General features: G+C 46.7%; 2 protein-coding genes across 3 annotated transcripts; one reads left to right on the top strand and one right to left on the bottom strand.

Annotated features, from left to right (window-relative positions):
* The first annotated feature begins 1,734 nt into the window (after positions 1–1,734).
* LOC127306003 (uncharacterized) lies at positions 1,735–7,204 on the top strand. Of its 2 annotated transcripts, XM_051336608.2 has the most exons (10): positions 1,735–2,036; positions 2,161–2,231; positions 3,694–3,835; positions 3,983–4,270; positions 4,364–4,517; positions 4,599–5,534; positions 5,625–5,863; positions 5,968–6,041; positions 6,249–6,360; positions 6,794–7,204. In XM_051336608.2, exons 1-10 carry the CDS (start codon positions 1,959–1,961, stop codon positions 6,815–6,817), a joined length of 2,118 nt encoding a protein of 705 aa, XP_051192568.1. In that variant the 5' UTR covers positions 1,735–1,958; the 3' UTR covers positions 6,818–7,204. The 2 variants fall into 2 exon arrangements, with proteins under 2 accessions (XP_051192568.1, XP_071679017.1); XM_071822916.1 differs by lacking the exons at positions 1,735–2,036; positions 2,161–2,231 and adding an exon at positions 2,539–2,692.
* Positions 7,205–24,438: 17,234 nt separating this feature from the next.
* LOC127310006 (B3 domain-containing protein At4g01580-like) lies at positions 24,439–24,912 on the bottom strand. The gene has a single exon (XM_051340711.1). The coding sequence runs from the start codon at positions 24,910–24,912 to the stop codon at positions 24,439–24,441; it is 474 nt and encodes a 157-aa protein (XP_051196671.1).
* Positions 24,913–25,487: the final 575 nt, after the last annotated feature.

Below are 25,487 nucleotides of genomic sequence, written 5' to 3'. Positions count from 1 at the left end.
CTCCGGGGAACATGCCACTTGGGGACACATCATAGGTGAGCACCGACAGCCGGAGCAGAGCAGCGGTGGAGCGACAGCCCTACTGCCATTGGGTCCGACGCGAAGACGGGGGAATCTGCCATTGAAACGCCGGAGAGAAGCTCCTCATCGAAATCGTCACCGCCAGCAAGCAGATCCCGAAGTCAAGCCACCACCACAAGGTTTGAGAGAACGGGAGAGAGCCAGCTGCGACAAGAACAGCATCAACAGATGAAAGGAGAAGCACGGATTGTGCAGCACCACGAACCCCCTCGCCTCCACGGCAGGTCGGGTCGGAAGTATAGCAAGCAGTGCTCCTCCATGCCAACCTCCCCCGCCACCATGGCCGGCCAAGGAGGCAAGGAGGCACCTTCGTCTTCAGCTGTTGACTCCTAGGCGCCTTATCGAAGAGCCTAGCCGCCGGCAAGCTCCAGACCAAGATCCACCACGGATCTGGAGGGAGACCGCCAGCGACGGCCAAATGGTGCCGCGCCGGAGCACCAAAGAGGCATTCAACCCCTGTCACCTTCAGATCGAGATCTTGACGACGTCTCCGACCGGTCCCCCTCGCCACCAAGGCCGGCCAGGAGCGGAGGAGAGGGCGTCATCACGAGCTCGAGTGGAGGGACGAAGGCCTTATTACGGAGATCCGACGAGGCAGTGGCTTCCATCCCGAACTCCGGCCGCCGGAGCAGAGAGGGTCGCCGCCAGCACTCGGCCCGCTCTGGATCTGGCCACGAAACCAGAGCTCCCACTCCAAACCTAACCGGCAAACCGCCGGGAAACTACTCCTATCCTAGGAACCTACTCCGGCGCCTCACCTCCGCCACCTCCGGCCGGAGGGGCTCGGGATCGGGCCGGTTCTCTCTGATAAGCAGGGTGAGAGAGGAGATGGGGGATGTAGTAATCGTCTCAAAATGAATTCTCAAAATAAGGATTCCATGAAAATAGAGAGAGGGTGAGTATTATAGGTCAACTTGATAGTTAAATAAAATCATAAAATAAAATACAAATTAAGGCTAGAGGGAGTAGAACCGTAGAAAAAGAGAGATTAAACTCATTGGTTGCTCGGTGCAAGTAGGAGCGGTACAAACATACTGTCAGCTTTACTGCTTTGCGAAAACAGGCCCACGCTCATTGACTGCTTCTGGCCAACTCTAGAGCGCACTGCAGCCGCAGGCCAACCATAACTATCGGCTGCAATAAAAACCGTTACATTACATTACACGGCGCTCGATGCGTCACGCCCACGCCGTTCTCCATCCCACTCGCGTGTCCATGCCGTCCCGATCGTACTCGATGCCTCCGTGCACCTGTCCGAACACCCAGCACCACGTCACCGCATCCCAAAAGAACAACTCGACACGCGTCGGCGCAGAGGATCGCTGGAAATATCATCTGAACCCTTGCCGACATGTGGGTCAATTTCGCATGGGACCCACTAGTCATCGGTAGCCGCGTATTCCGTTTGCTTCGATCCGGGGCAAGCAGAACCGCGCCGAGTGCGATGCCTTGAGGGAGCACGCCACGGTGGGGCCCACCTGTCAGTCCTTAACGGCCCGACACCCGGGACCCGCTGGGAGCGGGCCCCACCTGTCATCGTAAGCCAGATATCCGAACCGTCTCGCCCCCACACGGCCAGAGGTTGTTGGTTTTACCCAGAAGAGACGGGAAGAAGAGGATCCCACCGCAAGGTACCGTGCCCGCCCGCCCGCCCGCCGTCGGATGCTTCCATAGCTTCTCCCGCGGACGGAGCCGCCTCGCCGCGCCGCGCCGCGCCGCGATCCCCTCCGGCCACCGGCGCCGGCGGAGCACCCGGCTGCTGGTATTTAAGGAGGCCGTTGCCGATTCGTGTCGCGTAGGGGGGAGACCCGGTAGGCGGCGTCTTTAGGACTTGCGGGGCGAGCTGCCATTAACGCTGCGGCCTGGCCACCTTGCGCATGCGGACAAGCGCGCCCACCTCATCATCTCCACCTCCATCTCCATGGGACGATGCCTCTGACCTCCGCGCAGCGCAGGTATTACTCGAGCGCGGACCCTCTCCCCCCACAATTCCATTCGCCTCTGGTTTCTGGGCTCCCCGTCCTCTGGTTCTGATCTCACGCTTTGATGTGGGGATTTTTCTGCCGCGCCTTCGTCCAGGGACCGGGAGGCGACATGGCGGGCGGCGGCGCCAGGCGGCATTTCTTCCCGCTCACCAGCCTGCAAATCGGGTACGTTTCAGCCAGGGATTCGATTTCCTTCTTCTGGGGATGCTTCTGATCTTTCTTGCGCTGAAAGTTTCTCAACCGGCTGTCTCTACCAACGCGCATTGCGGCGGAACGGCGACTGATTCCCCCCAATTCCAGCTGCTGCTTGCCGTCGTGCTGTTGTCGAATCGAATATGCTCTTCCTGTGGGTAATAGAGGAACACGATGTACAATCAAAGAGGGGAAAGCTTATCCGATCACTCTTTATTAGTGACCACAGTCCAATCTTTCGTTGCAACAGTTCCTAACGGCATGGAAGCCGCCAACAATCCCGAACTGCTGCCCTCATCTGTTTGGACTGCTCGGGGAAGAAAGCTCCGGCATGCTATTCTTGAGAAATAGACAAAGAAATCTCCACACGGATGAGGAGGAGTGGGGGTAGCTGAATTCTCTGATGGAGATGGTTCATTCTGTACTGTCCTTCAGTGAGTCCAGCATTTACTTTCTTATATATGGGGATAAGGGTGAAACAGTGACGACCTTGCATAGTCAGTACAATGGAAACAAACCGGTTGTTGGGAAATTTTGCCATATAAGGCAATTGCTTGTCCGAATTGTGTAGCATACATAAGATTGGTATACTTGCAACTGTACGCAACCTTTTACCTCCCTTCACCCTGCCTGTCTTCTGGGATATGGTAGTACTTGTAGCAAAGCCAGTGTGCAATACCGTTTGTCTCTTCAGCATCATTACGATTTACTTTTAGGCCTCTTACTTTTCTGTCATCTTTTAGATTCGTTGGAATTGAATGTCAAGGCATAGTAGTGAACCCTGCGACGATTGAAAATACTGGAATATGTAATTGAAATTGGAACTCAAGAATTTTCTCGAAGGGTTTCAGGTGTTTTCTACCCTGACGTAGCTTTCATAGATACAAAAGAAAAGTTCTAACAAGGTTAGACAGTTGGATTAATAATGGTACTCCCTCCTTGTCAAATATGGTGCATGTTAGTTTTGTCCTAAGTCAGACTTTGTAAGCTTTGACCAAGTTACAGAAAAAATAGTTAACATCTATAATACCTAGTCAGCACCATTAGATCCATCATGAAACATATTTTATGTTGTGTTTATTTGGTACTATAGATGTTGACATTAATTCCTGTAAACTTGGTCAAATCTTACCAAGTTCTGAATCAAGGAAAAACTAATATGCACTATATTTAGACATGGAGGGAGTAGTTTCCTTTTCATGAAAAGTAGTTCGGAAGAAATTTCTATATCTTTTTTGCCATGTCAGTTGGAACTATTTTAGAATATGCAGAGGTGTAGGTGTTTACAGGTTATGCAACCTGACAAGCTGTTTTTTCTTCTTTTTCCACCTAGCATCTAGTAACCTGATGAGCTTTAGTAAATTTAGAGTTCTCGCTTCAGCACTCTTCATCAATCAGGTATAACTGAACAATGGTTGCTTTCTTCTACTTGCAGGGATTTACAGTCCTATCTTGCAGAACTTACTATATTTCTGTGCCCTGATACCAAGAAGTTCCTCATATTCCTTGACAACCGCCCATGGCTGCTAGACCAGAACACAAAACCTGCTCACCTGTGGCAATTGATGGTTACCAAGGTCCACTTTATTCTTTTATGCACACCCACCTCTTTAATTCATACTATAACTGTATACGCATAAGCTCACATAAGTGTATATAGGAATATCTCTTTCTTGCTTACGACTCTTGTGATATATCCTTACTGTTGCCATTTTGTGCTGCAGTCAAGATTTTCTCCTTTCGCAAACACTAGAGCTAGGAGAAAAAGAGATGAAGCTGGAGAGAAACTTATATTTTCTGAAGGCCCAATATCTGCTCCAGATTCGTGGAATCCATCATCCAAATGGTATACTCTGATTGATGATGCCATGCGGAATAAGAAGCTTCAAGTCAACAAATTGAAGGATTCTCGCCTGCTGAATAGGGAACTGCATCGGACATTATATGGTTTTATCATTTTTGAGGTAGACTGGGCTGACGTGCGTGGCATTAATTATTTGAATGAACTTCAGGTATTGCTGCTTAATGTTGATAGTTTTCAGTGTATATCACATTAACGACTTTAAAGGAATCATGCATGCTTACTTCCTTTTGTGCTGTTGTAGACTGATACCTCAATGGTTGTTGAAGCTAAAATAATGAAGAGATGGGAATTCGATAGTGTCAATCAAGCTTCATCTCTAATCTCTTCTTGGTTCTCAGGAAATTATTCCGAGTGTCAGATCTTACAAGATTATTTGAACAGCATCTCTCCTAAAGGTAAAAGTTTGAATGATATGTCTTCTGAGTTCCTTTATTCCTGCCTGCAAGTGCAATCTATTTATATGCTTGCTGTTGCAGGTGATGTATTTTATGATGCCCTGAATGAATTCTTAACACCTGATTGGGACAGCGAGAGTGCACATAGCGATGGTGATCAGTCTGGAGATGTTCAATGTGTTAGGGTGTCATCAAGTTTCACAAGCTCATCATACACCCCACCACCTTGCTCTGGGCCTTACAAGAGAAGAAAGATAATAAGGTCTGATTCTGGAAGTAACATGTCTGAAGAACCATACTCGGAATTTGTGACCTCGCCAAGATATGCATCTTCATCATGTTGCAGCGATAATGACTTTGGCAAGCCCTTGGTTGAGCCTAGCACATACAACGACGTGTTGATCTTGTTCCGGTTCAGTGATGGTGATCTGCCGTTCAGACTAAAAGAAGTTATACTGTCTGATGTGAGGCTGTTAACATTACTTGAGTATGGCCTTCCTTCATGGGTCATTTTTCTTCAGTCATATCCAGTGTTCTGCAAGATTTATCGCCCATGGATGTGTCCTCTGGCCAGAGCATTATATGTCTTGATTTCATTAATTACCGTTCTTATAGGATTTTATGACCTCTACAAGAATGTCCCGATGTTGAAGGCAACTGCCTCAAGATTATTTGGTCCTTTGTTTGATTGGATAGAGACATGGGAAATGATCTCAAGGCTTAAGTATCTCGGAACCATGCTTTTTCTGCACCACTTCGAGCAGGCTTTTACATGGTCTCTTAAGATTGTACGTGCTACTAAGTCTGTTCTTAGTGTTTTGACAAAGCCGGTTATGGGTCCACTTTTGGAGGTTCTTGAATTTACCCTGCCACTATGGAACCTTTGTGCTGAAACAGTCGAATATCTAAGTTCAGCCATAATGATAGTGATGGAGACATCGTGCAGTGCAGTTATCAGTGCAGTACAGACGATCATGTGGCCATTTTGGTTTATCTTCAGTACTATGTTTAATATAGGTACGGTTGCTATAACCTCCGAAACCTCTGTTTCCTTTTTCCGTTGTGTATGTGTTTTGATGCCTTACCACTACTTTTGTCTGACTGCAGCTAATTCAATTCTATACCCCGTAATTTGGTTCTTTGGAGAGATACTAGCTGCACCTTTCCGACTTGTTGCTGCGCTAGCAAGTTTTGTAGCGGACTTCTTTGATGATATTGTAGATGTTATAAGGCAGACCTGGTCGACATTAAGTTCATTGTATCAAGTTGGATCTGCATCCAGAGCCCCTGGGCTTACATCCGAAACTAGCATTTGGGGTTCACTCTGGAAAGATCTTCTGTATCAGGTAACATAAATTTGTTGGCATGACTAAATATCTTGCTATTATTTCTACTGAACCTTTCTGTCCAAGTAGTATAATTTGCAACTTACTATGGCCCTTTTTCTTAGATTTTCCGAGCAGTCCGAAGCATTTTGTATGGTTTTGTTGCCTTCTTTTCAACATGCAACAGGCATCGGCTCAGGTAACCTTCCCTATCACTTGTATGCAGAGAAACAGAATGATGAGAACACCTGTGTTTGTAGAGCTTTTTATGTTGAGTTCAGACTTTTCCTCCAAACTAGCTCGTTTCATTGTTTGTCATCTCTGGTCACTTGAAATTGTAAAATCATGTAGTCTAGCTCTCATTGTCCCTTGTGTGCAATGTGCTAATTGTGACTACATGCTGCAGCATCTATAATCACATAGAAGTACTTCTCCGGCGCCTATCCCGCGCATTAACTAGCGCACGGCATACTGCCTCTTGTGAAGGAGCTCGGAAGTATGGTAGTCAAAATCATCCTGTAAGTACTTACATATTCATACTTTCTCACTGAGGTTTGTATTCAATCAACAATATTTCTTAATTTAGGAAACGAGATAACTCCCTAGAGAAAGTTCAACCCTCATAACTAGCATTATTCCTTTTATTAGGATACTCCTCGACATTTGAATACAATGTAACATAGTTCATTCCAAAACATCCAACTTCCCCTGGACATTTTTTTTCGAAATGGAGGATAAACCCCTGTCCTGCTTGGACTATCTTGCACTGTTGTTTAATGGTTGCTATGTAATAAGCAATAGTTCTAGCTGTCTTTTCTCAGTATATATACTTGGATTGTTATATTCTTGTCAGTTTTGACAGCTCTACTCCTTATTAGAATTAACAAGCCAACATGTATTCACATTGAAATTACTCTCCTACTAAAATTCTCTGCATTCTTTTTCGTGCAGCCAAGGAAAACAAAGGAAAACTGAGGCGAGATGACTGTGGATCTAACAAATAACATGTCAAGTAAGTAGCTAATTCAGAGGCCTTAAGAGGCTGAGACGAGATAACGGTGGAAACTCCACTCTGAATGGACCTCCACAAGGAACTTAGAAGGGTCATAGTACAGGACCCATCATAGATCACCTTCGGTGTTGCCCTATGTGTGCCGAGGGCAACTGGTGAAGCAAAAACACTGCAACTGTACATTCGCGAAATCTGTTGTTGTGTCCATTATAATAGAATGTAATGTAATCTAATAGGTGGTTGTTGTATAATAGTAGGTTTGTGCATATCCTCTGGCAACTGAACAAGAATTTTGTAAGTATATAAGTATTTCCTTTGTTCAGTAACAGCACTGTTCAAAGTTTCCTGAACTCTGCTGGCTAGTTCTTGAGATCTTACTGATATAGCCCATTGATGCATGCACTGCACATCAGCATTACTGAACACATGGGTTGCCTGCAGTTTTGCTCCCCTTGCTCTGCAGGGAGAGAAGAATCTTGGCGGAGCAAAGATGTCTTCAACTGGCAAAAATGATAAGCTTGATCTCACATTTTGAATATATCTCATCTCATCTATTCTTCTCCAGTGTCACGGACTGCGCAGATTGCACATGGAGTTGGCGTAGCATGTTACACATTCACGGACTAATAATCTTGCTAGTATAGCCTTCCCTTTCCCTCGTATGCAGACAAATTGAATGATGAGAACACCTGTGTTTTTCTGTTGAGTTCAAACTATTCCTCCAAACTGGTTGTTTGTCATCTCTGGCCAAGGGAAATTGTAAAATCATGTAGGCTAGCTCTCATAATGCCTTAATGTGCACGATGTGCTAATTGAGAGTACATGCTGCAGCATCTATAATCACATAGAAGTACTTCTCCTATGCCTATCCCGTGCCTTAACTAGGACCAGCCATACCACCTCTTGTGAAGGAGCTCGGAAGTATGCTAGTCAAAGTCATCCTGTAAGTACTTATATATTTATACTTTATCATTCAGGTTGTATTCAATCAACAATGTTTCTTAATTTAGGAAACAAGATAACTCCCTAGAGAAAGTTCAGCCCACATAACTAGCATTATTCATTCTATTATGATACTCCTCGACATTTGAATACAAAGTGTAACATAGTTTATTCCAAAACAGCCAATTTTCACTGGACTTCCTTTTTCCTGAAAAGGGGGATGAACAACTGGCCACCCTTGACTATCTTGTACTGTTGTTTAATGGTAGCTATATAAGCAAGTTAATCGTTTTAACTGTCTCTTCTCACAACATATACTTAAATCATTCTATTCTTGTTTGTTTTGACAGCTCTATTCCTTATTAAAACTAACAAGCCAACATATATTCACATTGAAATTACTCTCCTATACTAAATTCTCGTCTTTTTTGTTGTGCAGCAAAGGAAAACCAAGGAAAACTGCGGCGAGATGACTGTGGATCTAACAAATTAACATGTCAAGTAAGTAGCTAATTCAGAGGCCTTAAGAGGCTGAGACGAGATAACGGTGGAAACTCCAACTCTGAATGGACCTCCACAAGGAACTTAGAAGGGTCATAGTACAGGACCCATCATAGATCACCGTTCCGTATTGCCAGGGCAACTGGTGAAGCAAAAATACTGCAACTGTACATCCGCGAAATCTGTTGTTGTTTGTGCAGTATAATGTGATGTAATCTAATAGGTTGCTGTATACTAGTAGGCATGTGCATACCCTCCGGCTGAACAAGAATTTTGAAAGTATATAAGTATTTCCTTTGTTCCGTAACAGTACCGTTCAAAGTTCCCTCAACTCTCTTGTGATCGGGAAACTACAATCTGCACTTAGTTGCGGGTGCACACCATTTTTTTGTGACACTTTCAAGTTTTCTTATGATCTTGCTGATATAGCCAACTGATGCATGGACCACATCAGCATTAAACACATGGCTAGCCTGCAGTTTTGCTTCCCTTGATCTGTAGGGAGAGAAGAATCCAGGTAGATATGAATGTGCAAAGTGGTATTGTGGATGCGCCTATCAGCCGTCTCCAGATGGAAGCAATGGAGCTGGAAACTAATGTTCATGTACATACTAATGAACAAGCTGTTGTGACAAATCTGCGTGTCAGCCGGTTTGGCGACGGAGGAAAACAAATTAAGGCGCAATATACGGGTGACTGGGAGATGCAGAATTTGTAATGTGGAGTATGAGGATGTATCGCATGTGATGTGGGAGAGTTCAGCGCCACTCTATGACTTGGTTGGGTTTTGGACCTGAAGATGCTTTTCGGTTGCTAGAACTCAATCGCTCTGTAACCCCGCTTGTTTAATAAAGTTCATATTTTACCCGCAAACAAAAAAGAAGTGGTTCGGTTCCTGAGGATGGAGGCATATCTCAGCCTGCAGATGGAAATACAAATAATGCAAGTGTAGAACTGAGTACAGTCCAAGGTATTGTGGCAGAAATGGCTGTTGGAAGTGGTTTTCTTCCTTTTTATGGAGGGCAACTGGTGAAGCAAAAAGACTGCAACTGTACATTCGCGAAATCTGTTGTTGTTTGTCTATTATAATGTAATGTAATGTAATATGTTGTTGTACATGCTAGTAGTTTTTGTGCATATCCTCTGGCGACAGAACAAGAATTCTGTAAGTATATATACAAGTATTTTTCCTGTCTCGGTAATAGACTGATAATATTGTTCACAGTTTCCTGAACTCGTTGCCTAGCTCTAGAAATCTTACTACTGATACAGCACAGGGTGTTGCACCTGCACATTAACATTACCGAACACATGGGTAGCCTGCATTTTAGCTGCCCTGGATCTGTAGGGCGAGAAGAATCTCGGCAGAGCAAGAAGTTTTCAACTGGCAGAAAATGATTAGCTTGATCTCACCTTTTTGAATTCCCTGTCCGTGCTCAGATCTCATCTTCTTTCCCAGTGTCACGCACTGCGCAGGCTGCACATGGAGTTGGCGTTGCATGCTACATGTTACAGATTCAGGCACGCATGTGGGGTTGGTACACGCGTGCAACAGTGCAAGTTCTAGGCATGATTCCCAGTTTTGCATACCGATGGAAACGGGGGATGTTGAGAGCCAACAAACCGGAATCAATCGATCATCGATAAGGTGGCTGAATCCATATGCGGTAGAACATTATCCTACCGTCTGACTCCATGTAAAGAACAAACCGACGCGCACGCCATGTGAAGTTGTGCCCAGCGAATTTTGCCGATGCAGGCATGCAGGAGTCAGCAGCGGATGAGATACGTCCTCGTCTTCGTCTGAATCTACTGACTTGATGGATTGTAGCGCCGTGATCCAAGGTCTGAATATGCTCAAAGGTCGCGATGAGTGAGTGAGTGCTCACTCCTCACTGGGCTACAGTGTGGAGTTTGGACTTAACCGAATAAAGCTCTGGTTCACATGCTCCTGAGTCTTGGCCCCTCGTTGTTGTTGCTGCACTAGCTGCTGCCGGAGGTGGAGGCGTCCATCCAAGGCAAGCACCGATCACCAACCCAGGTGGTCCAAGAATGACGGCCTACTGACGATCACAGTTTTGACTCTGTAAAAACAAATGCGGATGAGTGAAAATTTTCAGTCTCGCCGACAGAGATGCCTCTGTGCTCTGGTGGGAATGGAAGACCGGGTCGATCTCGAATGCTCCAGATCCACACGGGTAGCAGGTAGCAACGATGATGGTCGATGGTATTCTGATGTTCAGAAGTGCGTGGTACTGAGATGCGTGCGCAGGGGTGATGGTAGCCTTATTAAAACTGGACCGATTATTTAGTTGTTTCCCTGCGTATGTCCAAGACCCAAGAGAAGCGATAATATATGGAGGATTAGGAAGAAGCTAGCTCGCCACCACCCCTAGATTGCGACATGCTTGGAGCTCGATGAATGAATATAATGAAGCTGTGCAAGGGGAAGAGCATCGAACAGTAAACGACAGGATGATGCACATCTAACCCAACCCTCAACTGAAGTAGCACGAGAGCTGCCTCTCACTCTCACTGGCTCGGACGAAGAACGATGCGCGCTCCAGAGTTGTCTGTACTTGCGGCCAATTGTGCACTGGCGGACAGACAGTGCCCAGTGAGCTGCCAACGTCGCACCCGGCGGCCAGTGGACGACGACGAGCCCGCGTCGCGGCTCGTTGCCCAGCTGCAAGCGGCTCTCCCCGCCAGCATTTCCCGGAGTGTTTGCTCTGTCCAGCACGTTGAGTCGTTGATGCCATTGCAACTTTGCAGCTCACCGTCGACAGGGACAGTACGTACACACTAGTACTTGGTGTCTTTGGTGCCAGCAGATGAAAGAATGTTTCGGACTTCTTTCCTGGTGTATATCCGCATAGATCGAGGGGTAGATTTCCGGTGACCATTGTTAGGCATAAAACATCAAAAAATAGCACAAGATCATGGGTCTTCATTGGTCCCTTTATTTCAGAATTATAAGGCTTCCACTAATCTCATGTCGGCAACATGTTCACGTAGTCACGTAAGTCTTTCATTAGCGGATCTTCAAGCATATAAGTGGTATTTATATGCTTAACATTATTGGTTTAACCTTGGATTCTATCTTTTACAACACAATACTTCATGTTAATAATGTGCTTGGAAGCAGCACTTGACTTGTTAATTTTTTTCTTCGAGAATACACCTTGAAGGTGTATCAATCATATAAAAGAAAGTTCAAGAAGGCTGAAACAATGCCACGGAGGCTACAACTCCACTCCACAACAACACTACTCCATGATACAACGCTACCCCACGATACAACGCCAAGCAGCAAACAACGCACCCGCTACAAGTCCAATGATAAACGACTCGATTGTCCAACAACCTACCACGAGTGGCGAGCAAATGAGCACATGGTTTCATGACCACGTCAGGAACCAAGAAAGACACCCATGGCATGACCTCGAGTCTAAGCCAACCGGACCAACGTACATCCCCTCATGAGCCTAGAGGAATCGGCGAGGAGGAGGCAAGATCTACATGGACTCAGGGAAGACACCGATGAGGAAGTGTCGCCATGCCGTACATTGCGCCCTTGAAGCACAAGCTTAGGGCTGCAGCAAAAACCGGTAGCGCATCATTGCTCGCAGTCTCCAGATGTCGCATCGGCCACTACCCTAATGGCCAATATGATGTCTTCAAGAAGATGACGACACCATGGTGCCTCCGCTGCCTGGTACGGTCGCCGGACCTAGGGTTTCCCGTGATATCCCGCCATGAACACGCCTTCAAGAAAGGAACGACACATGCAAGCATCGTCGTGCTCAGCTTGGCCTCCGCTAGGCCAGACTTTCGCCCCGGCCGAACACCATGACCACATGACTTCCCGAAGATAGACTGGATATGGAGGGCGAAGATGAATGCCGCTTTTTTTGAGCCACCACCGACGAGAGGAGAGGAACACCGGCGTAGGAGAAGGGCGCCGATCACCATGGCCACCGAAGCCTAGACCACCGCCGCCCGCACCACCTCGGTGCCAGCCAGCCGCCGCGGCAGAACGCTACCGGCGCCACCACTGTGTGTGGGGAACCCTTCCACAAACGGAGGAAATCATGCCGATGTTCCCCATACACAAGTGCCGGCGCAGCGCCTATTCAGGGGCCGCGGTGGAGATGCTCTTATATGTTACACATTGAGGGCCGAAGCAAGGCACCCATTTGGGGTTGGTACTCGCGTGTAACAGTGCAACATCAAGGCATGGTTCCTACTTCTGCATACCGATGAAAATGGGAAAGGTTCAGAACCAACAAATCAATCGATCATTTTTTTTTGCGATAAAAGATAATCGATCATTGATCATGAATAAGGTCACTGAATCCATATGTGGTATCCTACCGTCTCCCATCAGAAACAAACCGACGCGCAGCAGAGCGAATATTTACGAAGCAGGTTATGTATGAGCGTATGAGTGAGTGAGTGACGAGTCAGCAGACGAGACACGTCCTCGTCCTCTGAATCTATTGACTAGATGCACCGCCGTGATCCAAGATCTGAATATGCTCGAATGTCCAATTGGATCATGATTGAGTGAGAGAGCGAGAGCTCGGTGGCGCTAGTGTGAAGTATGGACTTAGAGCATCTCCACTCGTTGACGCTCTCCACGTCCAAATCCAGCGATAATTTTATCCGGATAGGACGAAAAAATGGCGTGGGGAGGGCCAGTTTTCCAGTCGCGATCCCAGGCCTAGCCGTTGATTTAATTTTGGAAAACGTAAACTTGATGAAATACGGCAAAAACTTGACGAAATTCGGCAAAAACGACTGAATTTAGACTAACTTTAATGATATTTACTATATAGAGGGCGAAGTTCATCATAGAGGCCGAATTCGACTATATTTCGAATTCGGCTAGGGGAATACAACTCTAAATTTTAAAACACGGCGCTCTACATGCCCAAATGGCGGTAGAACACCGTGTAATCGCCGCCGTCGCCGCCATCATCGTCGGAGCCATCGTCGTCAAACTGTGGCGGCGCGGCACCGGTCGCCGCTGCCGGCGTCTCCCCACCGGGCCGCCGGGTGCGAGGCGGGGACGGCGATGCCTTGTACCATTCGCCGTCGGAGGCTTCGAGGTCGACGACGGGGACGGCGACGCCGGATGGAGGTGTCGCAGGCCGGCGGTAGCGAGCGACGTCGTCGGCGGCGGTTGGAGCGGTGGCGCGGGAGGCGAGTTGCTGCCCTGGCCGGCGTCTCCCCACCGGCCGCTGCTGCTCCGCCTCCTCGCGCTCCCAGTCGCGCCTCGACCACTCCAGCGCGGTGTCCTCGGGGAGGGTGTTGTCGGCGGGCACCAGGTCCTTGAGCGACTTGGCGATCGCCTCCGCCACGGCGGCATCCTCCGCGCGCTTCGCCTCCTCTTTGGCGAGCTTGTTCGCGGCGTCGTTGATGGCGGCCGCGGCGTCCTCCTTCTTCGCCGACTTCCTCTTTCGCCCGCGCTGCGGGGAGGAGGGTTGGTCGCGGATGACGAGGGCACCGCTGCTGCGCCCTCTGCTCGGCGGTGGAGACGCCGGCTCCTTCTTGACGCGCGCCGGTGTCGATGGAGACGTCGCCTCCTTTTTCACCGGCGCCAAGGATGGCCTCGACGCCGATCCGGAAGACGACGAGCTGGCAGCCATGCGCCGTGGCTGCCAGATGTTTCCCCGGCGGCGGCTGGCCGATGCCCTCGATAGAGGGGGCATCGTCAGCAACGGGAAGTTGCCACCCTCGATGTGCTCGAGGACGTTCGCCAGCGTCCTATCCGGCGCGCTCCACCAACGTCGGCGGCCCGCGGCGTTGTTGCGCGGAGGCGGAGGCGGCGGGCCGTCGTAGGAGGCGAGCTCCTGCTCCCACCGCCGCAGGAAGTACGAGTTCCACGCCGTGTAGTTGAAGGGGTGGTGGCGTGGCTCGGCGCGCTCCTCGTCCGACATCGTCAGTCGAGCCTCCTCGATGGCGACGTCGAGGGCGTGGCCCAGGAGCGGCGGCGGGATTGGTACGCCGCCAGCACTTAGCCGCCACCCGCCACCGGGAGGCCTCGTGTCCGGCGGGCAGGGGTACTGTTGACGCGTAAAGCACACGCCCGTTGGGAACCCCAAGTGGAAGGTGTGATGCGTACAGCAGCAAGTTTCCCTCAGTAAGAAACCAAGGTTTATCGAACCAGTAGGAGTTAAGGAACACATGAAGGTTGTTGGTGACGGAGTGTAGTGCGGCGCAACACCAGGGATTCCGGCGCCAACGTGGAACCTGCACAACACAATCCAAATACTTTGCCCCAGCTTAACAGTGAGGTTGTCAATCTCACCGGCTTGCTGTAAACAAAGGATTAAATGTATGGTGTGGAAAATGATGTTTGTATGCGAAGATCAGTAAAGAACAATGTTTGCAGTAGATTGTATTCAGATGTAAAAGAATTGGACCGGGGTCCACAGTTCACTAGCGGTGTCTCTCCAATAAGAAATAGCATGTTGGGTGAACAAATTACAGTTGGGCAATTGACAAATAGAGAGGGCATAACAATGCACATACATATCATGATGAGTAAAGTGAGATTCAATCGGGCATTACGACAAAGTACATAGACCGCTATCCAGCATGCATCTATGCCTAAAAAGTCCACCTTCGGGTTAGCATCCGCACCCCTTCCAGTATTAAGTTGCAAACAACAGACAATTGCATTAAGTATGGTGCGTAATGTAATCAACACAAATATCCTTAGACAAAGCATCGATGTTTTATCCCTAGTGGCAACAGCACATCCACAACCTTAGAACTTTCTTTCACTGTCCCAGATTTAATGGAGGCATGAACCCACTATCGAGCATAAATACTCCCTCTTGGAGTTACAAGTATCAACTTGGCCAGAGCCTCTACTAGCAACGGAGAGCATGCAAGATCATAAACAACACATATATGATAGATTGATAATCAACTTGACATAGTATTCCATATTCATCGGATCCCAACAAACACAACATGTAGCATTACAAATAGATGATCTTGATCATGGTAGGCAGCTCACAAGATCTAACATGATAGCACAATGAGGAGAAGACAACCATCTAGCTACTGCTATGGACCCATAGTCCAGGGGTGAACTACTCACACATCGATCCGGAGGCGATCATGGCGATGAAGAGTCCTCCGGGAGATGATTCTCCTCTCCGGCAGGGTGCCGGAGGCGATCTCCTGAATCCCCCGAGATGGGATTCGCGGTGACGGCGTCTCTGGAAGGTTTTCCGTATCGTGGCTCTCGGTACAGGGGTTTTCGCGACGAAGGCTTTAAGTAAGCGGAAGGGTAGGTTTAGAGGCGGCGCGAGGGGCCCACACCATAGGCCGGCGCGGGCCCCAGGTAGGCCGCGCCGCCCTATGGTCTGGCTGCCTCGTGGCCCCACCTCGTATCATCTTTGGTCTTCTGGAAGCTTCGTGGAAAAATAAGACCCTGGGCGTTGATTTCGTCCAATTCCGAGAATATTTCCTTTGTAGGATTTCTGAAACCAAAAACATCAGAAAACAACAACTGGCTCATCGGCATCTTGTCAATAGGTTAGTGCCGGAAAATGCATAATAATGACATAAAGTGTGTATAAAACATGTGAGTATCATCATAAAAGTAGCATGGAACATAAGAAATTATAAATACGTTTGAGACGTATCAAGCATCCCCAAGCTTAGTTCCTACTCGCCCTCGAGTAGGTAAACGATAACAAGGATAATTTCTGAAGTGACATGCTATCATAATCTTGATCAATACTATTGTAAAGCATATGAATGCAGTGATTCAAAGCAATGGTAAAGACAATGAATAAACAACTGAATCATATAGCAAAGACTTTTCATGAATAGTACTTTCAAGACAAGCATCAATAAGACTTGCATAAGAGTTAACTCATAAAGCAATAGATTCTTAGTAGAAAGTTTTGAAGCAACACAAAGGAAGATATAAGTTTCAGCGGTTGCTTTCAACTTCAACATGTTTATCTCATGGATAATTGTCAACACAAAGTAATATGATGAATGCAAATAAGCAAGTATGTAGGAATCAATGCACTCAGTTGACACAAGTGTTTGCTTCTAAGATAGAAAGAAGTAGGTAAACCGACTCAACATAAAAGTAAAAGAATGACCCTTCGCAGAGGGAAGCAGGGATTAAATCATGTGCTAGAGCTTTTTAAGTTTTGAAATCATATAGAGAGTATAAAAGTAAAGTTTTGAGAGGTGTTTGTTGTTGTCAACGAATGGTAGTGGGCACTCTAACCCCCTTGCCAGGCAGACTTTCAAAGAGCGGCTCCCATGAAGGACGTTATCTCTACCAGCAAGGTAGATCATCCCTCTTCTCTTTTGTTTACACATGTACTTTAGTTTTTTATTTATGGGTGACACTTGTCCCAACCTTTTCTTTCACAAGCCATGGCTAACCGAATCCTCGGGTGCCTTCCAACAATCTCATACGATGGAGGAGTGTCTATTTGCAAAATTAAGTTGCTTACTGATGAATCAGAGCAAAACATGTGAAGAGAATTATTAATGAAGTTAATTAATTGGGGGCTGGGAACCCCGCGCCAGCTCTTTTTGCAAAATTATTGGATAAGCGGATGAAGCCACTAGTCCATTGGTGAAAGCTTCCCAACAAGATTGAAAGATAAAACACCACATACTTCCTCATGAGCTATAAAACATTGACACAAATAAGGAGTGATAAAGTTTTGAATTGTTTAAAGGTAGCACATGAAGTATTTACTTGGAATGACAGAAAAATACCATGTAGTAGGTAGGTATGGTGGACACAAATGGCATAGGTTTTTGGCTCAAGGATTTTGGATGCACGAGAAGTAATCCCTCTCAATACAAGGCTTAGGCTAGCAAGGTTGTTTGAAGCAAACTCAAGTATGAACCGGTACAGCAAAACTTACATAAGAACATATTGCAAGCATTATAAGACTCTACACTGTCTTCCTTGTTGTTCAAACCCTCACCAGAAAATATCTAAACTTAGAGAGACCAATCATGCAAACCAAATTTCAACAAGCTCTACGGTATTTCTTCACTAATAGGTGCAAAGTACATGATGCAAGAGCTTAAACATGATCTATTTGAGCACAACAATTGCCAGGTATCAAATTATTCAAGACATTATACCAATTACCACATGCAGCATTTTTTGTTTCCAACCATATAACAATGAACGAAGCAGTTTCAACCTTCGCCATGAACACTAAGAGTAAAGCTAAGAACACATGTGTTCATATGCAATAGCACTCCCACATAAAGAATGCTAGGATCCGATTTTATTCAAACAAAACGAAAACAAAAACATAAAGACGCTCCAAGTAAAGCACATAAGATGTGACAGAATAAAAATATAGTTTCACTAGAGGTGTCCTGATAAGTTGTCGATGAAGAAGGGGATGCCTTGGGCATCCCCAAGCTTAGATGCTTGAGTCTTCTTGAAATATGCAAGGATGAACCACGGGGGCATCCCCAAGCTTAGAGTTTTCACTCTCCTTGATCATATTGTATCATCCTCCTCTCTTGATCCTTAAAAACTTCCTCCACACCAAACTCAAAACAAACTCATTAGAGAGTTAGTGCATAATCAAAAATTCACATGTTCAGAGGTGACATAATCATTCTTAACACTTCTGGACATTGCACAAAGCTACTGAAAGTTAATGGAACAAAGAAATCCACCAAACATAGCAAAACAGGCAATACGAAATAAAAGGCAGAATCTGTCAAAACAGAACAGTACGTAAAGACGAATTTTTCTGGGGCACTTAGCTTGCTCAGATAAAAATGCTCAAATTTAATGAAAGTTGCGTACATATCTGAGGATCACGCACGTAAATTGGCAGATTTTTCTGAGTTACCTACAGACGGGGCTACTCAATTTCGTGACAGTAAGAATTCTGTTTCTGCGCATTAATCCAAATCTAGTATCATCTTTACTATCAAAGACTTTACTTGGCACAACAATGCAATAAAATAAAGATAAGGAGAGGTTGCTACAGTAGTAACAACTTCCAAGACACAAATATAAAACAAAAGTGCATAAGTAAAATAATGGGTTGTCTCCCATAAGCGCTTTTTCTTTAACGCCTTTCAGCTAGGCGCAGAAAGTGTGAATCAAGTATTATCAAGAGATGAAGCATCAACATCATAGTTTGTTCTAATAATAGAATCAAAAGGTAACTTCATTCTTTTTCCAGGGAAGTGTTCCATACCTTTCTTGAGAGGAAATTGATATTTAATATTACCTTCCTTCATATCAATAATAGCACGAACAGTTCGAAGAAAAGGTCTTCCCAAAATAATGGGACAAGATGCATTGCATTCAATATCCAAGACAACAAAATCAACGGGGACAAGGTTATTGTTAACCGTAATGTGAACATTATCAATCCTCCCCAAAGGTTTCTTGGTAGAATTATCAGCAAGATTAACATCCAAATAACAATTTTTCAATGGTGGCAAGTCAAGCATATTATAGATTTTCTTAGGCATAACAGAAATACTTGCACCAAGATCACATAAAGCATTACAATCAAAATCATTGACCTTCATCTTAATGATCTTCCAACTTCCTAGGAATAGAAGTTTCAAGTTTTAATTTATGTTCTCTAGCTTTAATGAGAGCATTTGTAATATGTTTTGTAAAGGCCAAATTTATAGCACTAGCATTAGGACTTCTAGCAAGTTTTTGTAAGAACTTTATAGCTTCAGAGATGTGACAATCATCAAAATCTAAACCATTATGATCTAAAGCAATGGGATCATTGTCCCCAATATTTTGAAAAATTTCAGCAGTTTTATCATAGGCAGTTTCAGCAGTTTTAGCAGTTTCAGACAGTTTTGCACGCTTTGCATTAGGAGTAGAAACATTGCCAACAACAATTATTTTACCATTGATAATAGGAGGTGTAGCAACATGTGAAGCATTAGCATTACTAGTGGTGATAATAGTCCAAACTTTAGCTACATTATTCTCTTTAGCATTTTGTTCTCTTTCCCACCTAGCATGCAATTCAACCATCAATCTAATATTCTCGTTAATTCGAACTTGGATGGCGTTTGCTGTAGAAAATGACTTAATATCTTTAGTTTCATTAGGCATAACTTTCAATTTTAAAAGATCAACATCAGCAGCAAGACTATCAACTTTAGAAGCAAGAATATCAATTTTACTAAGCTTTTCTTCAACAGTTTTGTTAAAAGCAGTTTGGGTACTGATAAATTCTTTAAGCATGGCTTCAAGACCAGAGGGTACACTCCTATTATTGTTGTAAGAATTACCATAAGAATTACCATAACCATTACCATTATTACAAGGATATGGCCTATAATTGTTACCAGAATTATTCCTATAAGCATGATTGTTGAAATTATTATTTTTAATGAAGTTCACATCAACATGCTCTTCTTGAGCAACCAATGAAGCTAAAGGAACATTATTAGGATCAACATTAGATCTACCATTCACAAGCATAGACATAATAGCATCAATCTTATCACTCAAGGAGGAAGTTTCTTCAACAGAATTTACCTTCTTACCTTGTGGAGCTCTTTCCGTGTGCCATTCAGAGTAATTAATCATCATATCATCAAGAAGCTTTGTTGCGGCGCCTAGAGTGATGGACATAAAAGTACCTCCAGCAGCTGATTCCAATAGGTTCCGCGATGAAAAATTCAATCCTGCATAAAAGGTTTGAATGATCATCCAAGTAGTCAGTCCATGGGTAGGGCAATTTTTAACCAAAGATTTCATTCTTTCCCATGCTTGAGCAACATGCTCATTATCCAATTGCTTAAAATTCATTATGCTACTTCTCAAAGATATAATTTTAGCAGGAGGATAATATCTACCAATGAAAGCATCCTTACATTTAGTCCATGAATCAATACTATTCTTAGGCAAAGATAGCAACCAATCTTTAGCTCTTCCTCTTAAGGAGAAAGGAAACAATTTTAATTTTATAATGTCACCATCTACATCCTTATACTTTTGCATTTCACAAAGTTCAATAAAATTATTAAGATGGGCAGCAGCATCATCAGAACTAACACCAGAAAATTGCTCTCTCATAACAAGATTTAGTAAAGCAGGTTTAATTTCAAAAAATTCTGCTGTAGTAGCAGGTGGAGCAATAGGTGTGCATAGGAAATCATTATTATTTGTGCTAGTGAAGTCACACAACTTAGTATTTTCAGGAGTACCCATTTTAGCAATAGTAAATAAAGCAAACTAAATAAAGTAAATGCAAATAACTAATTTTTTGTGTTTTTGATATAGAGAACGCAAACAAGACAGTAAATAAAGTAAAGCAAGTAACTAATTTTTTTGTATTTTGATAATAAGAAAGCAAACAAAGCGGTAAATAAAATAAGGTAAAGCAAGACAAAACAAAGTAAAGATATTGGAAGTGGGAGACTCCCCTTGCAGCGTGTCTTGATCTCCCCGGCAACGGCGCCAGAAATTAGCTTGTTGACGCGTAAAGCACATGCCCGTTGGGAACCCCAAGTGGAAGGTGTGATGCGTACAGCAGCAAGTTTCCCTCAATAAGAAACCAAGGTTTATCGAACCAGTAGGAGTCAAGGAACACAAAAGGTTGTTGGTGCCGGAGTGTAGTGCGGCGCAACACCAGGAATTCCGGCGCCAACGTGAAACCTGCACAACACAATCAAAATACTTTGCCCCAACTTAACAGTGAGGTTGTCAATCTCACCGGCTTGCTGTAAACAAAGGATTCCATATTCATCGGATCCCAACAAACACAACATGTAGCGTTACAAATAGATGATATTGATCATGATAGGCAGCTCACAAGATCTAACATGATAGCATAATGAGGAGAAGACAACCATCTAGCTACTGCTATGGACCCATAATCCAGGGGTGAACTACTCACACATCAATCCGGAGGCGATCATGGCGATGAAGAGTCCTCCGGGAGATGATTCCCCTCTCCGGCAGGGTGCCGGAGGCGATCTCCTGAATCCCCCAAGATGGGATTCGCGGTGGCGGCGTCTCTGGAAGGTTTTCCGTATCGTGGCTCTCGGTACAGGGGTTTTCGCGACGAAGACTTTAAGTAGGCGGAAGGGTAGGTTTAGAGGCGGCGCGAGGGGCCCACACCATAGGCCGGCGCGGGCCCCAGGCAGGCCGCGCCGCCCTATGGTCTGGCCGCCTCGTGGCCCCACCTCGTATCATCTTTGGTCTTCTGGAAGCTTCGTGGAAAAATAAGACCCTGGGCGTTGATTTCGTCTAATTCCGAGAATATTTCCTTTGTAGGATTTCTGAAACCAAAAACAGCAGAAAACAGCAACTGACTCTTCGGCATCTTGTCAATAGGTTAGTGCCGGAAAATGCATAATAATGACATAAAGTGTGTATAAAACATGTGAGTATCATCATAAAAGTAGCATGGAACATAAGAAATTATAGATAAGTTTGAGACGTATCAGGTACCCCGCCTGGTGGAGGAGGTGCCCCTCCCACGCGTAGAGCGACCGGCGGGGGAAGCCGTTGTTGGCTGCGCCGTCATCATCGTAGAACGCCATGGATCGGGAGAGTGGAGGGAGAGTGGAGCGGGGATACGCGTCGCGGCGAGTGGAGCGGGATATATAGGCGTGGCTGGTGCCAGCGATTAAATGACGCGTGGAATGCGACGCGTCCGCGGCGAGCTGACCGGCGGCAGGCTTTTAGTGCGCGCGGAAGACGATACGCGCGCGGAAGACGATGCGTGTGTCGCTGACCGGTCGGGTCCACCTCTGTGGCGAAGACGAAGCGAAAAGCGCGAGAGAAATATCTCGGCATTTCGCGCGCTTTCGCTTCGTCCGGAGTCCCCGAGCGCTCCCCGGTAGGCCGGGGTTGGCGTGGGCTCGCCGGATGGATGAAAGCCCAAATCCGGCGAAAAACGAGGAACCGGGGGCGCGGCTGGGTCATTTTTCGCCGTCCGGATGAAAAAATGGCACGCCGGGGGCCTGTTCGCGGAGACGAGTGGAGATGAGCATCTCCAGCCGCGTCCCCCAAAGCGTCCCCCAAAGGGATTTGGAGCGCGCCGGACAAAAAAACCGTTCCAGCCGCGTCCCCCAAAGCCCATTTTTGTCCGGCGCGCCCCGATACGGTGTCCGGCGCCCCGAGCCCGTCCCCGTCCCACAGGGGACGCACCGGGCACGCCGGACACAAGGAAAAGCGAGGCGAAGCGACGCGGGCCCGACGCGTCAGCGGCTCGGATGCTCAATCGCCACCTACGTAGCGACGGTGCAGTTGCCGGGAAGCGGAACCGTCGCATTGGCAACCGCGTCGACGGACGCGCCAACCGCCGGAATGGAGCGCGGACTCCTGGGAAGAGAAACCGCCGCTCTCTTCGACTTCTGCGCCGCCGTTCATCCGCGCTCAATATACGTAGGCGCTTTCGGATCTTCAACCTGCCGCCATTCATCCAAGCTTCCATCCGACACCTCCAGCGACGATGAGCTACACCTCACAGCTTCCATCCGACACCTCCAGCGAGGGCAAGTCTGCTGGATTTCGCCATTGGTGGGACAGAACCCGGACGCCCAGCAGCGGCGACGATTCCCTGCTGGCACTTGACAGCGAGGAGGAATGGCTACGCGTGGAGGAGGACGTGGAGGAGGAAGGGTCAGAGGAAGCGGCGGCCCGTGCGAAGGTGGAGGCGGGCGCGAAAGCGAAGGCCAAGGCCAAGGCGTAGCCGGCGAGCACCGGCGACGACGAGGAGGACACTAGTTCCTCTGACGAGTCGGCCGACACCGCCTCTTCAGAAGAGGTGACGAGCAGGAAGCGCCACCGTGATGACGACGACGAGGCGGAGCCATCATCGAAGAAGAAGAAGACGAAGTAGTTTAAAATAATTTATATGTAATTTAATTATGTTTTTTCGAAGTTTTATATGTAATTTGTTCATTTAAACCGATTTGAATATTAGTAAAGAGTTTTTCTTCTATCTATTTAAATTATTTTTATGTTTGGGGGGAAGCGTTTGGGGGACGCGACTGGGGAGCGACGTCCCCCAAACGCGTCACGAATAAAACACGTCCTCCAAACGCTCAATCCGGCGCGGTTTGGGGGACGCTTTGGAGGACGCAGCTCGAGATGCTCTTAACCGAATAAAGAGCCGGCTCACATGCAAGAGCGCGCACTCCCGAGTCCCGAGTCTTGGCCGTTTGTCGTTGTCGCACTTGCTCCTGCCGGAGTTTGGAGGCCTCTAGGTTTTGTGCACGCGTAATCCAGGCACCGATCACCAACCCTGGTGGTCCATATGGATGACGGCCTCCTGACGACCATCGTTTGGACTCTCGGTCTGTAAAAATAGTGCAGACGAGTGAAATTCTTCGGCCTCACCGACATAGATGCCTCTGGGAATGGAAGACTGGGTTGATCTCGATTTCCCCGGATCCATGTGGTGGCTAGAGGCAGCAACTGAACCGAAGAAACCTGTGGCCACTTGTGCACTAGCAGACGGACAGTGCCGAGTGAGCTGCGCATGCCGCATGGACCAGCAAGCGGCCAATCGTCGTCACAACGCACCCGGACGGTGGACGACGAGCCCGTGTCGGGCCTTGTCTCGTCGCCGAGCTGCACGCGCTCTCCGAAGACGGAAGACTCCGATTCTCTCCCCCGGCACTTGCTGCCGCTTTACGCTCGGCGATCAAGGAGCATTTCTTCGATTACCACATCGAATGCATTTGATAGCCTGCCACTGGTGCAATGGGATGAACCTACGTGTTACGGATGGACCATGAGTCATAAAAATCACGTTGTTTGGTGATCTACATAGAGTTTTTTCGGTCCTGTCGAGATTTCGGCTCTACCCGTTTGGTAGGTCGGTTTTCAGATCTTGTAGCAGCCCAGAACAGCGCCCCTATTGTTTGGTTGGAACCCAGAATCTGCTTGTGCTTCTCTTCTCTTCAGTCGTGCGGTCACCAGCGATCAACAGCACAAGCAAGAACACAATCACAATTCAGGCAAACTTCTGATCATAGTTCAACCATAGTCATTAGTTCACGACACACGACGATTAGTTCACGACACAGCAGAGACGATCATAGTTCAACACACGACAGCAACATCAACTAGACGCAGACATGGTAGCAGCGAGACAGAACCAGGTAAGCTTCAGACATGAATTTCGAAGACGACACACCTAGTGGCATCGCCATGGTAACCGCACCTGGTCATCACCTCACCGCAGGTGTGGTTGAAGATGACCATACTGTACTCGAAGGAGGACACCCTCTTGAAGATGAGGAACTGGCCTACTTGCAGCTGATGGGCGATGGCGAAGGACGCCCACCCCTGGTCAACGTATACGTCATCGCCTTCTCTCGTCGTAGTCATCCACCACTTGCAGCCAGTGTTGGTCTTCAGGATGATGTTCGAAGGGATTTCTTCGAACCACTTGACGAAATCTTGAGGGATCCGGAGCCGGCTGAAGGTGGGCTTGAAGACGATGCACATGAACTGGTCCGGCCCTACGTCCGGCTGGAAGTGCCCGATGTTAGCCGCCCTTCGCTTCTTGGACCGTCCCTCCTCTGGGGTCTTAGGTGACCCAAGCTTGAGCTTCCAGCCTACCACAAGAACACACGACATTAGAGGTGTGCCTGCTCACAAGTATATATATATGAAAACAAAAATTGAAAACAGGTGATGCCTCACACGGCAGCTCAAGGGACTGTCCTCAAACTAAGTCTAGTGTGCAAGTAATCAAACAAACATGACTAAGTTTAAAGGCTGCTCATTGCCTTCCATTGTGACTTTGTTGAATTATTGACCAATGCACTAGACAAACCAAAATGACGCATCATATGTAGGATCAAACGGCAGGCAAATGGACTATCCGCAAACTAAGTCTAGTGTGCCAGTAATACGGCACACATGACTAAGTTTGAGGGCAGCACCCTGCCTTCCATTGTGCCATAGTTGAATTATTGGCCATTGCACAACTGAAAAAGTACAAACATGGAAATTAAGCAAGGTAGCATAGACCTCATACAATGAGCACATATGGAGGAGATGTTTGATCAGAACCATTGACATGGTGATGTTCAGTCAAGCCATAGGTTCTGATCAATCATCTCTTCACACTATGATTCCCCGTTATAATCATCGGCATAGTTCAATCAGAAACAACACAATCTACAGCAAACTAAACCCCATCACAAAAA

This window comes from Lolium perenne, chromosome 6, assembly GCF_019359855.2.
Source record: "Lolium perenne isolate Kyuss_39 chromosome 6, Kyuss_2.0, whole genome shotgun sequence".
NCBI classification, from domain to species: Eukaryota; Viridiplantae; Streptophyta; class Magnoliopsida; order Poales; family Poaceae; genus Lolium; species Lolium perenne.
Note: the sequence above shows the minus strand (reverse complement) of the source record. Positions and strands in the feature narration are given on the sequence as shown.